Source organism: Barbus barbus (genome assembly GCF_936440315.1).
Source record: "Barbus barbus genome assembly, chromosome: 17".
Taxonomy (NCBI): domain Eukaryota; kingdom Metazoa; phylum Chordata; class Actinopteri; order Cypriniformes; family Cyprinidae; genus Barbus; species Barbus barbus.
Window position 1 is genome coordinate 23,976,923 of NC_136745.1, and position 17,047 is coordinate 23,993,969.

At 37.2% G+C, this 17,047-nt stretch overlaps 1 protein-coding gene across 1 annotated transcript; it reads left to right on the forward strand.

Annotated features, from left to right (window-relative positions):
• The first annotated feature begins 1,981 nt into the window (after positions 1-1,981).
• LOC306883219 (zinc finger protein ZIC 3-like) lies at positions 1,982-6,800 on the forward strand. The gene is made up of 3 exons (XM_079438337.1): positions 1,982-3,230; positions 4,108-4,271; positions 4,498-6,800. Exons 1-3 carry the CDS (start codon positions 2,231-2,233, stop codon positions 4,678-4,680), a joined length of 1,347 nt encoding a protein of 448 aa, XP_079294463.1. The 5' UTR covers positions 1,982-2,230; the 3' UTR covers positions 4,681-6,800.
• Positions 6,801-17,047: the final 10,247 nt, after the last annotated feature.

Here is a 17,047-nt window from a genome sequence, read left to right on the forward strand (position 1 = left end):
GGTCGAAATATAGCTCTGGTCTATGCAATTACAGGCCTTTAGGTCCTTCCAGTTTCCGTGGTCCAACGTAAAATAACGTACGAGGCCCCCTTGAGTTAAAAACGTCTCTTGCCCTCATTTGCCCTTTGGTCGACTTTAGAGTTGCAGTGCAGTAAAGAATTGGAGTCAAATAACTGAACAATTCCCTGCACAGAGAAAGCAAACGTCCTTAAGAACTTCTTTTCTAGCCACGCCTGGAAATGAATATGTCACATAATATATTAAGCGCGTCCACATTTAAACAGACAAACTAGGCCTACATCCAGAGTGGATAAGAAACCGTAGCTATCTCACTGCCGACTGTGAAACCTTCCCGTAAAAAAAATCGCCGTGAATCTTTCCGATGGTACAGCATAGCCTACTCACATGTGTGTTCTTGTACGAAAGGGAGAGTATAAGAGAGAGAGGGTCAAAAAGAAAGAAGCACAACAGAAAGGAGGGGGGATGAAGCTTGCAGAAAGATTAGGAGAATAACTGGATATATATATATATATATATATATATATATATATATATATATATATATATATATATATATATATTGCTATTGTGTAACTTGTGTGGCTTTTTTGAATGGGTGTTTATATATGCACACTACCCCCACACACACGCGAAATGCATACGCTATTCTATAAATCAATGAACCATTAAACATTTACTAAATTCTATTAAAATATATTTATTGAAAAAAAAAATACTTTTTCAAAACAGTTTAAATACTCTTTGCTATAAATGTCGAAAAGTTACACGATTTAGATTATTACCTGAATGCAACATGCAACTGATCAACAGGGCACTTTTATAACGCATCTAATGAAAAATAGATTAGGCTACTCACCTTAAAACTATATAGGTCCCTATATGGGTTTTTTTTTTTCTCGTAGAAAATGTGCTGAAATTGAAAGCGTGATAGTTGAGGACTAGACCGGAATGAAGAGCTGATTTAAAGATTTTTTGTTTTTTAATCTCTAAAATATAAAAGGAGCTCCTTTCGAGGAGAGATTGAGGGGGAGAGGGAACGTGAAATGGCTTGGAGGTATAAAAGCGCTGCTCGAGACACTCAACGCGTCTCTGAACTTGATCAGATTGTATGTGTCCTGCAGCGAGTCACCAGCAGCCCTGTGAAACTTCCTCAATAGCAAGATTTTTTTGTCGCCTTGAAAAAAAAATAATTACCATCATATTTCTTTAACTCTTGTTTTTGAGTTCTACACTCTACAGTGCGATGTTTCACCATTTTACGGCTTCAGGAAATTTAGAACTCTAAAAAGTAATTTCAGACAAAAAATCCAAGAAAAAAAGAAAAACCTGATGGATGCATATAGTCTATGTACATTTATTAGACACAGACAGACAGACAGACAGACAGACAGACAGACAGACAGACAGACAGACAGATAGATAGATAGATAGATAGATAGATAGATAGATAGATAGATAGATAGATAGATAGATAGATAGATAGATAGATAGATAGATAGATAATGATTTACAAATTAATTATCTTCATTTCCAATAAAAATTAAGAAATTGCTACATTTTTATTAAGTAAATTTTGACATTTTCTTCTCTATTTCCCTTTTTTTTCAAGAGGCTCGGCAAAAGTGTATTTTGAGAAATGAATTGTCAAGCAACTCCTGAAAGTTTATGTAACTTTGGGAACAGCTGACGTGCTAAGCACGGGAAATAAACAAGCCTTTCTTACTTGAACCGAACTAAAGTCCCGTTGCTCTACCTGCAAGTAATGGCAACAGCAACCAATCAAATTTACTCACTGAAACGAACTGCCATTTTCAATACTAAACCATGCCAATCAACGAACGCGCAGCCAATTAGCACCCTTCCTAGCTGTCACGTGACAAAGAAAGCGCTGTGCTTTCATTGGTCAGCTTAGAGCTGCCTCCCGAGCTCATTTATGTGCAAGGAGTGAGTGATTGACTTTATCAGTCCAAGGACATCATTCGCCTGGAAAGGGGGGGAAGTTTGATCCTCTTTCTCACGGATCCCAGTTACGGGAGTTTTCCTCCCGTTTACCGAGACCCGGGATTATCCTTTCGTTTTTCAATTCAAGATTTGTTTATTGAAGCCTACGTGAAATTGTGCTCAGTTTACCGTTACCCACTTCACTCCATTAAACTGGGGTTTCTCATATTTTTTTTCCTTTTCACTTGCTTTTTCTCGATTGAGCTCAATGACTATGCTTCTTGATAGCGCTCCTCAGTTCCCTTCACTAGGAGTAGGGGGGTTCGGAACGCCTAGACACCATGAGTTGGGAAACAGAGACCCCGGGCTGGGGCTCAGTCCATTCGCAGATTCATCTCACTCGGCTGCCTTCAAGATAAGTCCCGTTACTCACGATATCGCCTCCAGCCAGTCATCAGCGTTCACCCCGCAAGCTACTGGATACGCAGCCGCGCTCGGACACCACCACGGGGGACAAGTTGGTTCTTATGCCGGTGGAGCATTCAATTCGACCAGGGACTTTCTCTTTAGAAACAGAGGCGCAGGCATCGGAGAGACCGCACCGCCGAGTGCCCAGCATGGAATTTTTGCCGCTTCTGCTGGGAGTCTACACGGGCCCCCCGGAATTTCGGACAACCCGGGACATCTGTTGTTTCCCGGACTTCACGACCAGAGCGTGAGCCACACTTCACCGGGAGGACATGTTGTAAACACTCAAATGCACCTGGGTTTACGCGGGGACATTTTTGGCCGTCCAGATCCGTACCGACCTGTGGCCAGCCCTCGCACGGACCCTTACGGCACCGCTCAGCTCCATAACTACAACCATCCCATTAATATGAACATGGGGATGAACGTACCCACTCACCACGGTCCGGGGGCCTTCTTCAGATACATGCGGCAGCCTATTAAGCAAGAAATGTCTTGTAAATGGATAGATGAGAATCAGATGAACAGACCTAAAAAGGCTTGTGACAGAACTTTCAGCACAATGCATGAAATGGTGACACATGTTTCAATGGAACACGTTGGCGGCCCAGAACAGAGTAATCATATTTGCTTCTGGGAGGATTGCCCGAGAGAGGGGAAATCCTTTAAGGCCAAATACAAACTCGTAAACCACATCCGAGTGCACACTGGAGAGAAACCGTTCCCTTGTCCGTTTCCCGGTTGTGGGAAAATCTTTGCAAGATCAGAAAATCTTAAAATTCACAAAAGAACTCACACAGGTAAGGCATTCGTATTTCCCCCTTTTTGCTTACCCACTGGTTTTGGAAAAATAAATATTAATTTATTAATATTCCAGAGGGGTTATTTATACGTAAATTGCAGTTATTTTAAAAAACAAAAACAAAAAAAACAAGTGCATTTTCTTTTGAATTAATTTTCAAATAAATGAAATAAAATAGTTTAACATGGAGGACAATTGCCACAACTACTTTAACTACACTTTAGGTTTGGGGGAATTAAATACATTTGTCAAATGTTTGGCAAGATGAACTTATTTCGATCACATGACCTTTATTAAGAAATTTAGTTTCTTAATGTTGTGAATGGACTGTCCTCTTGTATTTGTGAAGCTATGATGCTTGTGGCTATACCAGTTGGGATGAGACTATGTTAGGCTATAAAGTTAGAAATAGCATGGGATTTGTGTATTGTGGATGCATGAATACAATGCTACACATTGGTCTGGGAAAGTAGGAAGTGGTCTTAGTGCATTTAGTCTGATGGCTGAATTTGTGCCTAAATATTTGACCCCTTTCGAGGTCCACATGAAATGCAAAGCAAGCTGTTGAACAGTCTATATGGTTACACTTGGCAGACAAGAAACGTGTGCAAAAATTGTTCACCAATTGCCACACAGTACACAACCATACATGGCATGTTGATTTGCTAAAACGAATATAAAAATTCTTGGGAAGAAAAATAAAGGATAACAGCAAGGACTCTGAGCATGAGATGTGGGTAACCAAACCATCTAGCGTGAGCGCAACACGGCCTGTTAATTTCGAAAGGCATATTACATAGCTGAAAGTTGTACTGAACATCCGCACTATTAAAAAGTTACATTACTAAAACTTCAGTGTTTGCTCTCACTTGCAGGTGAGAAGCCATTTAAATGCGAGTTCGACGGCTGCGACAGGCGCTTTGCGAACAGCAGCGACAGGAAAAAGCACATGCACGTGCACACATCTGACAAGCCATATATCTGCAAAGTGTGTGACAAGTCCTATACACACCCCAGCTCTCTAAGGAAACACATGAAGGTAAGGGACATTTTCTGATAAAGATAACAATGTTGTAACCCCTTAGATACACGTAATGTGCATTATACGAACAATGCGTTTACATTCATTTTAAGCAGGCCTGATATTGTTCTGTATTTTGGTTCACAAATGTATAACAGAGATCAGAAATCCTAGACATAGCATGAAGTTTAACCGTGTACAAGCCTGCCTGTATGTCATACATCTATGAACGTTGTAATTTAAGGTACACGACTCACAAGGCTCAGAGTCGTCTCCAGCTGCTAGCTCTGGATACGAGTCCTCCACGCCGCCAGTGCTGGTTTCTGCGAACACTGAAGACCCGACAAAAACACCCACGTCTGCAGTGCAAAACACATCTGCACACAGCGATGGACTACCACCTAATTTTAACGAATGGTACGTTTGAAGCTCCAAGCAGACTCTCAAATGGTGGACCAAAAGGTTGAAGTAACCTTTAAAAAAAACTATTTACGCTGTGGCGTTCAAAATGGCATTGAAACAACAGGAAAAGATGAGAGTTCGCCAACAGGCCTCGTCCATTCTCAGGATTCGAAATTTGACTTTATTCCGAGTTCGAAGAAAACTAGCAAGGCATAAAATATCAAAATAACACTTTCTAAGAACAAATGGTTTTCCTTTAGTTTTCAGATTTCAGATGATTATTTTATTTTTCATTTTATGTATTTTCTGAAAAAAATATTTAAAAATAATGGCAAAGAAAGAATATTTCACGGTGTTTTATATTAAGGTGACACTCACATCACCTTTTGATTGATTGTTAAAACTTCAGACAGTCTTAAGAAACGTGCCAAAGTCTTTGTCTTGAACTTGAACAAAAAATAATAAATCATAAATAAGTATATAGCCTACTCGTGAATGTATTTCCTTGTTTGATGGAGTCAAATCTGTTGTCCAAGTCCGTTTTCAGGTGGAGAAATGTGGTTTTAGCTTACGATTGTTACCTTTGAATATAACGTTGCCTTTGTTAATAATGATGTAAATACATATCCATGATGCCATATTTATCAATTTGTAATTTAATTATCGGCGAAAGAGCCGAATCTTAAATGATATTTATGGAAATGTTTTCTAACAAGAGTGTACAGTTTTGAGTCAATAACCAGTTTTAACGATGAAAAGGGAGTCAGTTCTAAAGTTCCCACGATACGATTGTATCTTTTTTAGCCAATTTATGTGTCTTATCTGGGTCGTAAAGTATTAATTATATTAATATTATGACATGACATGATCTATAGTTTCAAGTATGCATTTTCCAACGCAAGTTCATGTGAAGACCGGTATAAAAATAAATAAAAACTTTTTTTTTTCTTCTCCTTAAAATTAGCCATGTAAGGAAGTTATATCGAGACTTTCTGGTTCTTATCAAAATGACTTTTTTTTTCTTCCATTACTCTTAGCATCAGAGTATAGACTACATCTCTATAAGGAACACTTACAAATTCGAGAGGCCCACTGACCAGTGTTTTCATCGACACGCCACTTTTTGATCAGATACACCATGCAATAGCATAGCTTTCATTCATGCATCGACTTTGAACTCGTGTGACAGTGTTAAAGACATTATATTCTAGGGGTCTGAGGTACAGCCATTTGAATCAGTATGCTATTCCATTTTTGATGGTTCCAGAACTGTCTTTGTGGATGCAAGTCTGTGTTTAATGTGTCAAAGAGGAGCAATGATCTGTCACAACAGTAATCTCAAAATAAAACTTTTTGTCTGTCAGTTTGCATTGTTTTAAATGTAGTTCTTCTGTGAATATAGCGTGTTGTTTGTTATGAATACTGTGGTATAGCATATAGAAAACTTTGATTACACATTTGCTTGTTTTATGTGAATAACTTTTCCACATGTGGAACTGTATGTGTGAATGATATTTAGTATTAAGAGTACTAGAACTTTTTTAAGGTGGAAAAGTGAGGGAAAATATGTGTTCAGTGACACCAAGAGTTACAGCGTTGCATTGTAACATATTTTTTAAGAGACTAAAATTATGCATATAAATATATTGTGCTTATGAACATGATTTCAAACCACCAGCACTACTTTTGAAAACACGTAAAAAAAAAATACAGTACCTCGTAAGTAACGTGATATATAAATACGTTTATTTAAATAATTTAATGAATATATGTTTTATATACTATTTTCTATACGTTAAGTTAAAAAGAAAGATTTATTTCAGTCACCTTCGATGTATAGCTATTAAGCCCTGATCTCGTACAGATCTGATGTACAAATGGAGCTTGAATGTGATTCTGTGGCATTTTCTCGTGGAAATGGGTCACGCATCAAGTTATTCCTGAAAAGCACATGTTTAACTGATGAACTGTGTCACTGTGCCATTTTCGAGGCAAACGATGTTAATTCAATATACCTATTCAAAAAATCAACAAAATATTGTACTTTCTTTCGAAGTAGGGTTATTGTTTGTTGGTTTGTTTAACAAACTATTTATGACAAAATGTGAAGTTTTTGACTGGGATTAAAACAAATTCTGAAATGTCACAAATGAAGACCTCCGTTTTTCTTTTTCATTTCATTCTTTTGCTGTTTTTCTCTGGTCCTAACCGTGAATTTATAGCATACGCCCAACGGTACGAAGCAGCAACACACTTGAACTTGACAGTAAGAAGCCGCCATCTTAGCATCCTGTTTCTTTGAGGGACGAAAAAGTTCAGAATTGGGAAGCGTTAACGCAGCTTAACAGCCGTCTTTAATACATGAATATTTCAGGACGTATCTTGGGAGCTTGGGGAGTACACACGCAAGAACCCTGATCATTTTAAATTTGAAAACTTTCTGCCGAGATACGCTAAGCATTCTCTCGATTACAATTATGTAGGCTGGGCTTGGCAGACATTCATTCAAAACGTGAACAAGAGAGATTGCACCAGTGGCAGAATGTACATTTTTATTATTCCACAACATTACAGAAAGGCTTATTATATTTTAAATATATAGCCTAACAGTGTAGCACTAATTCAGACATTGCTGCAGAATTTAAAATAAATTACAGAAAATGTATACAAAATATATTTAACTGCCTTATATTTATAAAAAATAATAGCCTAAAAAAATAGCCGCTATTTAGAAACACTAATCAATAAAAGTAAGTGGCGAACACGCAAAATATTTTTTCCCCGAGTCAAGTTCACGATTTAAAGGCTCTATAAACTAGGCCTATATTATTTTTGGAGGACCTGCCGGGCTCTTTTCTCCTTCATCGCTTGGTATGCAGTATTTTAGCCCAACCCCCATAGACTCCACCCTCATATCAAACCCACCCCCCCATCTTCAAATATAAACAGTTTTACAAATTCACTTAAACTGAATCTTTTCTGATTTCTGCGCAAGCGCAGTTGTTTTCTATCTCGCACAACATTTTTCTTCTCATGCCATCGGCTAGTCTTTCTGACAAATGCGGTGACGTCACAACATGGCGCTGGCTGTTTTGCTGAGGCGCCTCGAAGCACCAGCTGAGTTTGTCTAAACGAGCAACCTCGACTTTTTTTCGTTTTGCCTAGTTTTTAAAGCTGCCGCGAACGACTAAACCTATAGTAGCGTTAATATAAAAGAAAGTTTGGTCCTCGAACAATACCTGTCTGAAGAATAACAGGCTGTTTGTAGTCTGAAAACGATTAGAAAACACCTCGGCGCTGCAGTCACGTGGAAGGAGTTTGAAAAGTGGCGGTTGTTAGCTGCATGAAGTAAAACGGTGAATTTAAGATCTGTTGTCAATAAAATGCTGGACAAGCAGATATGAGAAATGTGAGGTAGGGTTTTGTTTAATCAATCTGTAGTCTAACAGAAAATGTAATCAAATAGGCGTACATACATTTTACTTAACCTATTTACTTCATATATAACAAACACACTGATATTAGTATAAGTAGAAGTATTCAACTGTTTATGGATTGGATGAGCGCTCTGGCTAATACTAATTTAGGGTCCTTTCCCTAGTCCTCCCTGAAGCCACACTCAATCCCATAGCTTTGCTGGCTAAGCGGGGTGGCACTGTCTAAGAGGATAAACCGACACGAGCAGGTTCCGAGCGCTTTTTGGTCACGCAAGTGCGTGCGCGATCATAATAAACCCAGGAGTTACCTTGAAGGTGGCGGGATGCAGTAAGCACTGTTACCTCGAGCTATTAGCTATTTCTCCGCGTTATACTTTACTTTTCAGACATTAGAAACACCCAAATGCGTCATCGCCACACGCATAACACACTTGTACCAGCTCTGTGATGCAGAAGTCAATTCAATGCCGTCGAACAAGTGGGGATACTTTATAGGGGATCCTGTAGTAAACTCTTTCTGCTGTAATGTTAAAAAAAAAATTACCGAATATTTAGGCTATTCCTTTGATTCCCCCATATTGTAAAAAAACCCACTGTAGACTAGAAGTTATGGCATTAGCTACTTGTAGATAAAATAATATAAAAAAGTCTGACTATAATTGTATTTATACAGAAAACTCCACAACTACAAAGCTTATGTAGCTACAATACGCTATAAGATAAGTGAATTTGACTGTATTTGTCTTTAACTAGCTATTTACCAAACAATGCCAGAGTGAGTTGGAAGGTAGGGACAATTTGCACGTCAATTAACCCTTTTCAGCGCGCTCTACCGATGCTTATTCACCTGTAGGAAAAACGATGAATATGCAAAAGTGCTCAATATGACTGTTAATCCAGGATGTGTCCTTTCAAAATCTACTTTGGATGTGCTGCAAGCCTATTGTAATGTTAAAGAAAGGCAATTAGGGCCATCATTTACCTTGATGATTCGTAAAGTTTGCGTTTAAATTGATTTACCCTTCACTACTGGAATGAACTAAAGGGCTTTTTTCTGGTACTTTAAATGACAGTTTTACTGCCAGAAGTCCAACAGGTGTCACCTGCTTTTTTTTTTTTTAGAATTAAGTCTGTAACTGGTTCCTTCCTCGTCGTTTTTGTTATGTTAGTGGACATCCTATCTCCTGTATCGCCTTATTTGCAGCGGGTTGTTAGCACAGATGGAAAATAGTATCTAAAAATTACAATTTGCGTCATATTAACGGCTTGTGATAGATAGATAGATAGATAGATAGATAGATAGATAGATAGATAGATAGATAGATAGATAGATAGATAGATAGATAGATAGATAGATATTCTCTTTTTATTATTATGAACATTTTAGCTTATACTGGAAATTATCTATTTGCTGAAAAAGGCAGATTAAACACAAAGAGGGAAAGTTATTATTTTTAATTTCAGTGAGCACAGGCCCATTTTAACAAGGAACCATAAAGAAACCTAATAACCTATTAAAAATAAACGTCATCAAAGTCGGCACATATAAAAACTGCTTGTATTAAACGCCTTCATCTAAATGCATACCCATGCGATTATGTTTTAGACTACGTCGGGCAGACGGTAACACACAGGGGAAATTTAGGTGTAACACTTTATTACATACAAAAAGAGTTATGGGGGCTTTAAGCACAAACCTTAACTATGATGACGATAAGAAGTTATTATACCGAGACGTCGAATACTATTCTCATAACGTGCGAAGTAAAAGACAGGGTAGGATGAATTCCTAGACCCAAATACTTTGCACACTCCAGAAATAGCTTAAAGTACTATTTGCGGGTCTACGTGGATGTTTAAATAAGAATGCTGCGAATCAGTTTGCACATGTTCTCTGTCACATTGAAAGCACTCCTCCTTCCAACGTTTTTATCTACAAACTTTGCAAGAAGTATATATATATATATATATATATATTTATATTTATATTTAAAATTATGTAAGCGACCAGGGACACGGCTAGGGACACCGTGTCAGCACAATTGTTTCCATAATAATTATCGTACGTTTTTTCCCCTCTTTTTTTCCAATCCAGAGGGGTGCATTAATGTCAGGCTTTGGAGAAAATACCCCTGATCCCTGCCATGGTGTAATTTTCGGTTTCATTACATTAATCGATTTTAAATATTTGTACATTTAGTTTATGTACATGTTCATCACTTAAATAAAAAATAAAGATTGTGAAGACTTTATTTAACCTTTATTTAACCAGGCAAGTTAATTAAGAACAAGTACTTATTTACAATAACAGCCTGGCAGGAGAATTAATATCTCTTGAGACATTTGGAATCAAATTGAAAGATAAGTTCAAAAGTGATCAATATCATACATTAGGTATTTTACCTGAACTTCAAGGGGATTGTGTTTGCTTTAAAGAGGAAAGACAAAATCATGTGAATCTATCTTCCAAAATAATTGCTCAGTTCAGCTGGCGCTTTGGAATATGTTCTGTATTTACATAATGATGTTCACATCACCAATGACCATATAAAAAAATATGAGATAATAATATAAATAATATTGATTACTAGAAGTTGTTGTCCACTGGTTTGACATCATTGTGAGTCACTTATCAAATTAATAGAGGACTCCGAGAGCTAAGATGGCCATCATTGCATTAGTAACACCTGCAAACAAGGGTCAGGGGCTACAGGGGGCCAGAGAGCAGGTGCTAGTGATTTGGAAGCCTAAATAAATTCTAAAGACTCAAGCAACAATATACAAAAGGCATAATCAATGGGACAGAAAGTATCACTTCTGCTTCAGCTGACATAATATGACTATAATTGACTTAAAAAATAGCACTTAAATCAAAACATAAAATGGAAAATGTCAACTGTTAATTGGTCAAGTCATACACATTATTTATTTTTCATAATTTACTGTATATATATATATATATATATATATATATATATATATATATATATATATATATATATATATATATTAGTAACTGAACAGAATATACAAACAGCTATATAATATACTGAAGCTCCACACTGTAGCTCATGCAGGTAATGATTTATTTCCTGAGGTGACTTCCAAATACTAGTGTACTCCCTTTTTTTTGGTTTCACAGAAAGTCATTATGCACACTTTAAAGTGTGTGCATGTGTGGGTACGCACAGATATAGAGGCTATCAGGGGGTGGGTGGCCAGGTGCTGTTGGAAATTGCTTGGCTATTGCCAAAGAGACCTCATGCCAGGATAATGCAAGGTCCAAAGGTGCACCAGAGTCAATCCAACCCCTCATGCTGCTTACCTCTCAATACCCCAGGGCCAATCTCCTGTGTAATTGTTTTTCCAGTTTCATTTGTACATTTTGGGGGGGTATTACAGAAAACAGATCACATACTTTGGTTTTAGAGGAAAAAAAGTGAGTGAAGACAAAGGAACAGAGTTCCTGTAAATTAATGTTTCTTAACCATGCTGCATTTGTGGCACACAAACACTAATTGCAATCACAAAATCACAAATCACTTGGCAATATTTTTTTCACTGCAATGATATTTGTATAAATCTATATGCTGATGATCAGTAAGGTAAGTTCATTGGCTGTCCAATTAAAATCAAGTTGAAAGACAAATAATGCATCAGTGAAAATCAGTTAATTTTCGAGTTCAAGGAGGAGAGAACAGAACTTAATCTTATATATCAGGTTGGTGAAGACTGCAGCGGCAATTTTTCAAAGCAATACTTAAATTTATTTTTTGCAAGAGTATTATCCTATATGTTTAATATCTAATAAACATAAGCAAAACAACATAATCGTAATATGGCAATGCAAAATAGGTAGCAAGCGCCCGTTATTACGCTGAAAGACTTAAATACCTGCACCTAAAATGCGAGCGAGTTGAATTCACAGATAATGCGATTTAACGTTTTAAACAAACCGAGTAATTAAACAGACGTGCGAATTCAACGCTAACAACAATGACAATCACACACGGCATGCATTAGATGCACTCTTTTTCTGTATAACTAAATAGTTTTTAAGTCACGCCATACTTTGTCAATGTTTGGCATAAATGTCACAGGCAGCCTGGCTTAACCCTGTAATTCTAACAAAAAGAAAAGTCAGAGCATAGAGTTATTAACAATTCACTTGGCAAGTCCTTGAGGAACTGACTCGAAATGAATGTCAAAGAAACTTCAATCATGCACTGTAGGTCAGATTGCTGCAATTTCCCTGTCTCAGAAAACAAGAAAGTGTTCTGCTTTTTGGTAGTGAAAACGTGAGGAAGGGGTAAAACTCATTGGTTTAAAGCTTTATACTCGCCATAGAGTTTAATCATGGCCAAAAGAAACGTTCATTTACCTGCGAGCGTTTGGATTTTTGTCTTTCTTACATTAGGTCATATGCTGAGCTGAGACATTTAAACATATGCAATTCAACTCTTAAAATCGGGAAGATCTGCAATATATTTAAACACTAAGTTACCAGAAGTGTTTTTCCTCAGGTTATTAATAATACATTATTTCGCCAGTCTGGTTGTTTCATTTAATATGCCTCCATTCATGCATTCGACGGCTGATTGCATCATAAATGAACAGGACCGTGAAGTAAACCGCTCATCATGCCGTGTCGCAAGCTTTAGGCAAGCTAAAGTGAGGAAACGAAACAATGTTGTATATTTCCAACAAATAAATTCAGAATATTTATATATTCATATAAAAGCTCACTTTATTTGAAATAATATGAAAAGTTAATATATATGAACTGAACATCTATTTCACGTGAAGTCAGCTTTAAGTTTGAGGAAAAAACCCGAACACTAACAATGTAAATAAAATACAAGTTGTCCGCGAAATTCGTCATACAGGCCTACATTTTGCTTTCAGATATCGGCATGTTTTGGGAGAAAATTTGTATTCCTTCTCAGAAACGATGTCTGTGTGTTTTGTTTAATTTTGCCAAATGTGCCTTCGCCCTGAATGCTACATCACCTAAGGTGAAATCTGGGGCATTTAGGCTCAAGTTGACTGGTTGTCGGAGTCGGTGAAGTGTAAAATCGCAACACCAGACAGCCAGCATAATAGCTCAGAAGGGGGCTAATGTTCATGCTACATTCACAGAACATTTTTATAATTGCTAAATTAAAAAGGGCTATATATGTATACAATGATTTATTTTGTGCTTAGTGCTTTTTAAACTCATTTGCACTTTATAGTCCCGTTTGAATCCTTATAATTCTCTGCATTTGTCACACACTTATGCTCATATCTTACAATCATAAAGCAATGCAAGGCTGTGTACCAGGTTTGAAGTACTGAGGCGCCTCTCAGACTTGCATTTCATTTTTGAAAATGTGATCTGCAAGTCTCTATACTTTTTTGAAGTGACAGCACTGCCCTCTGCTTTAACAGAAACTTCAGGGTTTCTTCTCCATCCTCTTAAAACCCTGAATGTCAAAATGTTTCAGAAGATTTCTTTAACACAACATTTTAAGACAAAGTTTAATTTAGACTGTTTAAATGCTCACAATTAAATAAATAACTTATAAAATGATAATTTAACCAATCATAATCAACACTGAGAGGCATAGCCAGAAGGAGATCTTGGAAGCAAAACATGTTTTATCTCTAAAATCTAAAAGCTTCTACACTGTATAAACACCTAATACACTGGTGAGATTATTAATACTGAGTCATGGACAGTTCAGCAGACTACTGTCTGAACATAGACAGACAGACAGAACATGTAGATTAAGGATTAATCCATGTCAATTATTAATCCATGTTTAATTCCAGCTTCCCCCTGAGAGTGGGAGTGGGACCCTATTAAAAAAAACCTCAGACCATTCATTGTAAGATCCAGCTGAAGGAAAGCGGATGTACATCCTCTTGTCCACATACATCAGACCACTCATCAAAATAAATAAATAAATCCAACATCAACAAATTAAACTTCAAGGGAGGAGTCAAAATAAAAAAAAATTCTAGGGTACATCAATAGAAAAAAGGGGGCAGAACATGCACTGTACAGTGTCACAAATAGTGCCACACATAGTCTTTATGGATTACCTCAACTCAGCCAAGTCTGTAAAATAAATAAATACAAAAATGAAATATCAAATGTTTAATTCTTACATGCACTGCATTCAAAAACAGAAAGATGCATTTGTTTGATAAAGCCTAATTTCTTCCTGATGCACTTTACAATTCCGCAGTTGGCTAGAAACATTTTCTCTCCCGATAAGAAACATTAAGAGATACCCATCACCCCCAACTGCAAGACTACAGGAAAAATGACTATACCCTTTAATAACATACATTAAGAGCAGCTGCAGTCTGAGTAGCTTCAGTTCTCACTGGTCTGCATGTCACATGCACTAGACAACAACCAGACTCTCACAGGCGTTCCAAATGCTGAAATAGTGACTGATTATATATCTTTATCTAGAATATAGAAGTAATACTATATTCATCCTTGGGTTATTTGAAATTTTACTTGGGGCTGTGGGAGTAAGTAGATATGGCATGAACGTAAAACATTTAGAGGTAAAAATGTTTAGTGCTTTAAGATGAGATGGAAACTAGCATTAGGTTCAAGATGTTACACACCGGACGGACAAGATTGTAAAGCCTCTACACTGACATGGTTGCCTCTTATTGTGCACGTTTCAGTCATTCTGACATGCATTCATAACTTTCTATTCCTGCCTGACACATTTTCTTTTCAATTAACCATTAGACCTGTCATCTCCTTTACTGCACACACATACTCTTTTTTTTGCATAGAAAATTGCTCTCCAATTAAAAGTAATCAAAGGCTGTTGAGTAAAAAGCCTGGCTATTTTCATGCTTTTATTTATTTATACAATTTTTAAAGTGATTTCCTCTATATTAGATTATTTTTGATGGCCAGAGGATTGGCAGAACAAATAAATTGTTGTGTGGAGTCACTAATTATTTAAATTATTTTTAAAATTTATTTTAATGTCAACTCAACGGCAAGTTGTTGCATCCCAAATGGACGGGTGGGTTGAAAAATTAAAGCTATCCACACAAACTCCAAAACTTAACGCCATAGATATAAAATGGCATCCTGCATAACATCTTTTCAGTGTGGAAAGTTTGACAGCAAACCACAAAACGAGTGACTTGATATGCTTTTAATTAATATGGAATGACGTGTCCATCGAGACTACTTTGGGACCTGAAGAAGAGGCAGGGACAGCTGCGTAATTACTACTCTCACTTGAACAGAGAGTAAATAATTTATTGCCTATAGTAGCCATTAACTGAACAAACACAGTAAACTCTATAACTACCCAGCAATACCTTAAGTCTGTTGAAGAGACAGCTTTTGAAGCTTGTGAAGAGACAGGGGAAGTCGTGGCCTAATGGTTAGAGAGTCGTAATCCAAAGGTTGCGGGTTCGAGTCTCGGGCCGGCAGGGATTGTAGGTGGGGGGAGTGAATGTCCAGCGCTCTCTCCACCCTCAATACCACGACTGAGGTGCCCTTGAGCAAAGCACCGAACCCCCAACTGCTCCCCGGGCGCCGCAGCATAAATGGCTGCCCACTGCTCCGGGTGTGTGTTCACGGTGTGTGTGTGTTCACTGCTGTGTGTGTGCACTTTTTACATTCTGCTGAATCAGGAAGAATATTTGGTTAAGGCAGCTTCTTTCACCAATCTTTTCAATGCACAATATGAAACTAGTTTCTCAAAATTAAGAGAAATTAAGAAATGGATGTATATAAAACACATTCAAAGTCACATTGTACAATGTATTCTAGTTACAGTGGATCTAGCCATCAAAAACATTGTGGTATGAGGCAAACGGCCAAAAATGCACTGGCAAGATGCTCTAAAAGTGAAACATTTATGACCTCCAATAATAACAACATTAAATGTTCCTGTAATAACATTTTGAAAGCGATTTCTCTCTGGTGATTTACAATGGATTTCAGTCTTCAGCCTGTAAATCAAATACTGGCCATACCCACACACTTGCTAGCTTGTAGTCAAAGACTGTTTTCACCAACATAACCTGCTTAATGTCAATTATGATTTGCACTGGCTGAATTTAAAATTCCTACACACCTACAGTACACAGCAACTCAATAGCAGCCCACAGATACATTGCTGTAACTACATGAGCGCAGCATACAGACTTCCCACACAATTATGTCTCACGGCATCTGTCTCTGGAGACATTATGGGGGACATCTTGGTGACAGGAGTTGGAGTGCAGGCCTACCTCATGTGTCAGCCCTCTGAGTGCATCATGACACCTCCATTTAGATTTGTTAGAATTTTAACTACAAGAGAGAACTGATTCACAAGAGCATGCAGAGCATAACTGTTCACACATTTGTATCTGCTCTGCTCTTGTACAGGTCCTGGGAACAGTAGAGAGGTGTGTACAATCTGAAGTTTACATGATATCACAGTTTTTTTTTTTTACCTTGCCCCGACCACATGTGGAGTTATGAGATCTCTAACAAGTGTAAACTCAGCAAGGAGTCTGAAATACGACTGTATGAGCGCAGAGAACTTCTCTACAGTTACATCTACTCATTTCTTAATGCCTGGAAAAGCCACGTGCTAATCCTAAAGAGAAAATAAACTTCTGTGAAAAGTGTGAATATAAAAGAAATGTATATAAATTAATATATACTTAGAAAAACAGTAATATTGTAGTAATATAAAATACATTTGAATATATTTTCAAATGTAATTATTCCTGTGTTGGCAAAGGTGAATTTTAAGCAGCCATCACTCCACTCTTTAGTGTCACCAAATCCTTCAGAAATCATTCTAATATGCTGATATAATGCTCAAGAAACATTTCTTTATGAATGTTTAAAACAAAAGTTGTGCAGCTTAATATTTTTGCAGAAATATTTTTTGGTCATTATTCTTTTCAGAATTCTTTGATGAAAAG

Bases quoted from the DNA above. Each gene is read 5' to 3' on its own strand.
- LOC306883219 (XM_079438337.1), top strand. From the start codon at position 2,231: ATGACTATGCTTCTTGATAGCGCTCCTCAGTTCCCTTCACTAGGAGTA. The intron at 3,231-4,107 runs GTAAGGCATTCG...TCTCACTTGCAG, and splicing joins TCACAAAAGAACTCACACAG to GTGAGAAGCCATTTAAATGC. The intron at 4,272-4,497 runs GTAAGGGACATT...TTGTAATTTAAG, and splicing joins CTCTAAGGAAACACATGAAG to GTACACGACTCACAAGGCTC.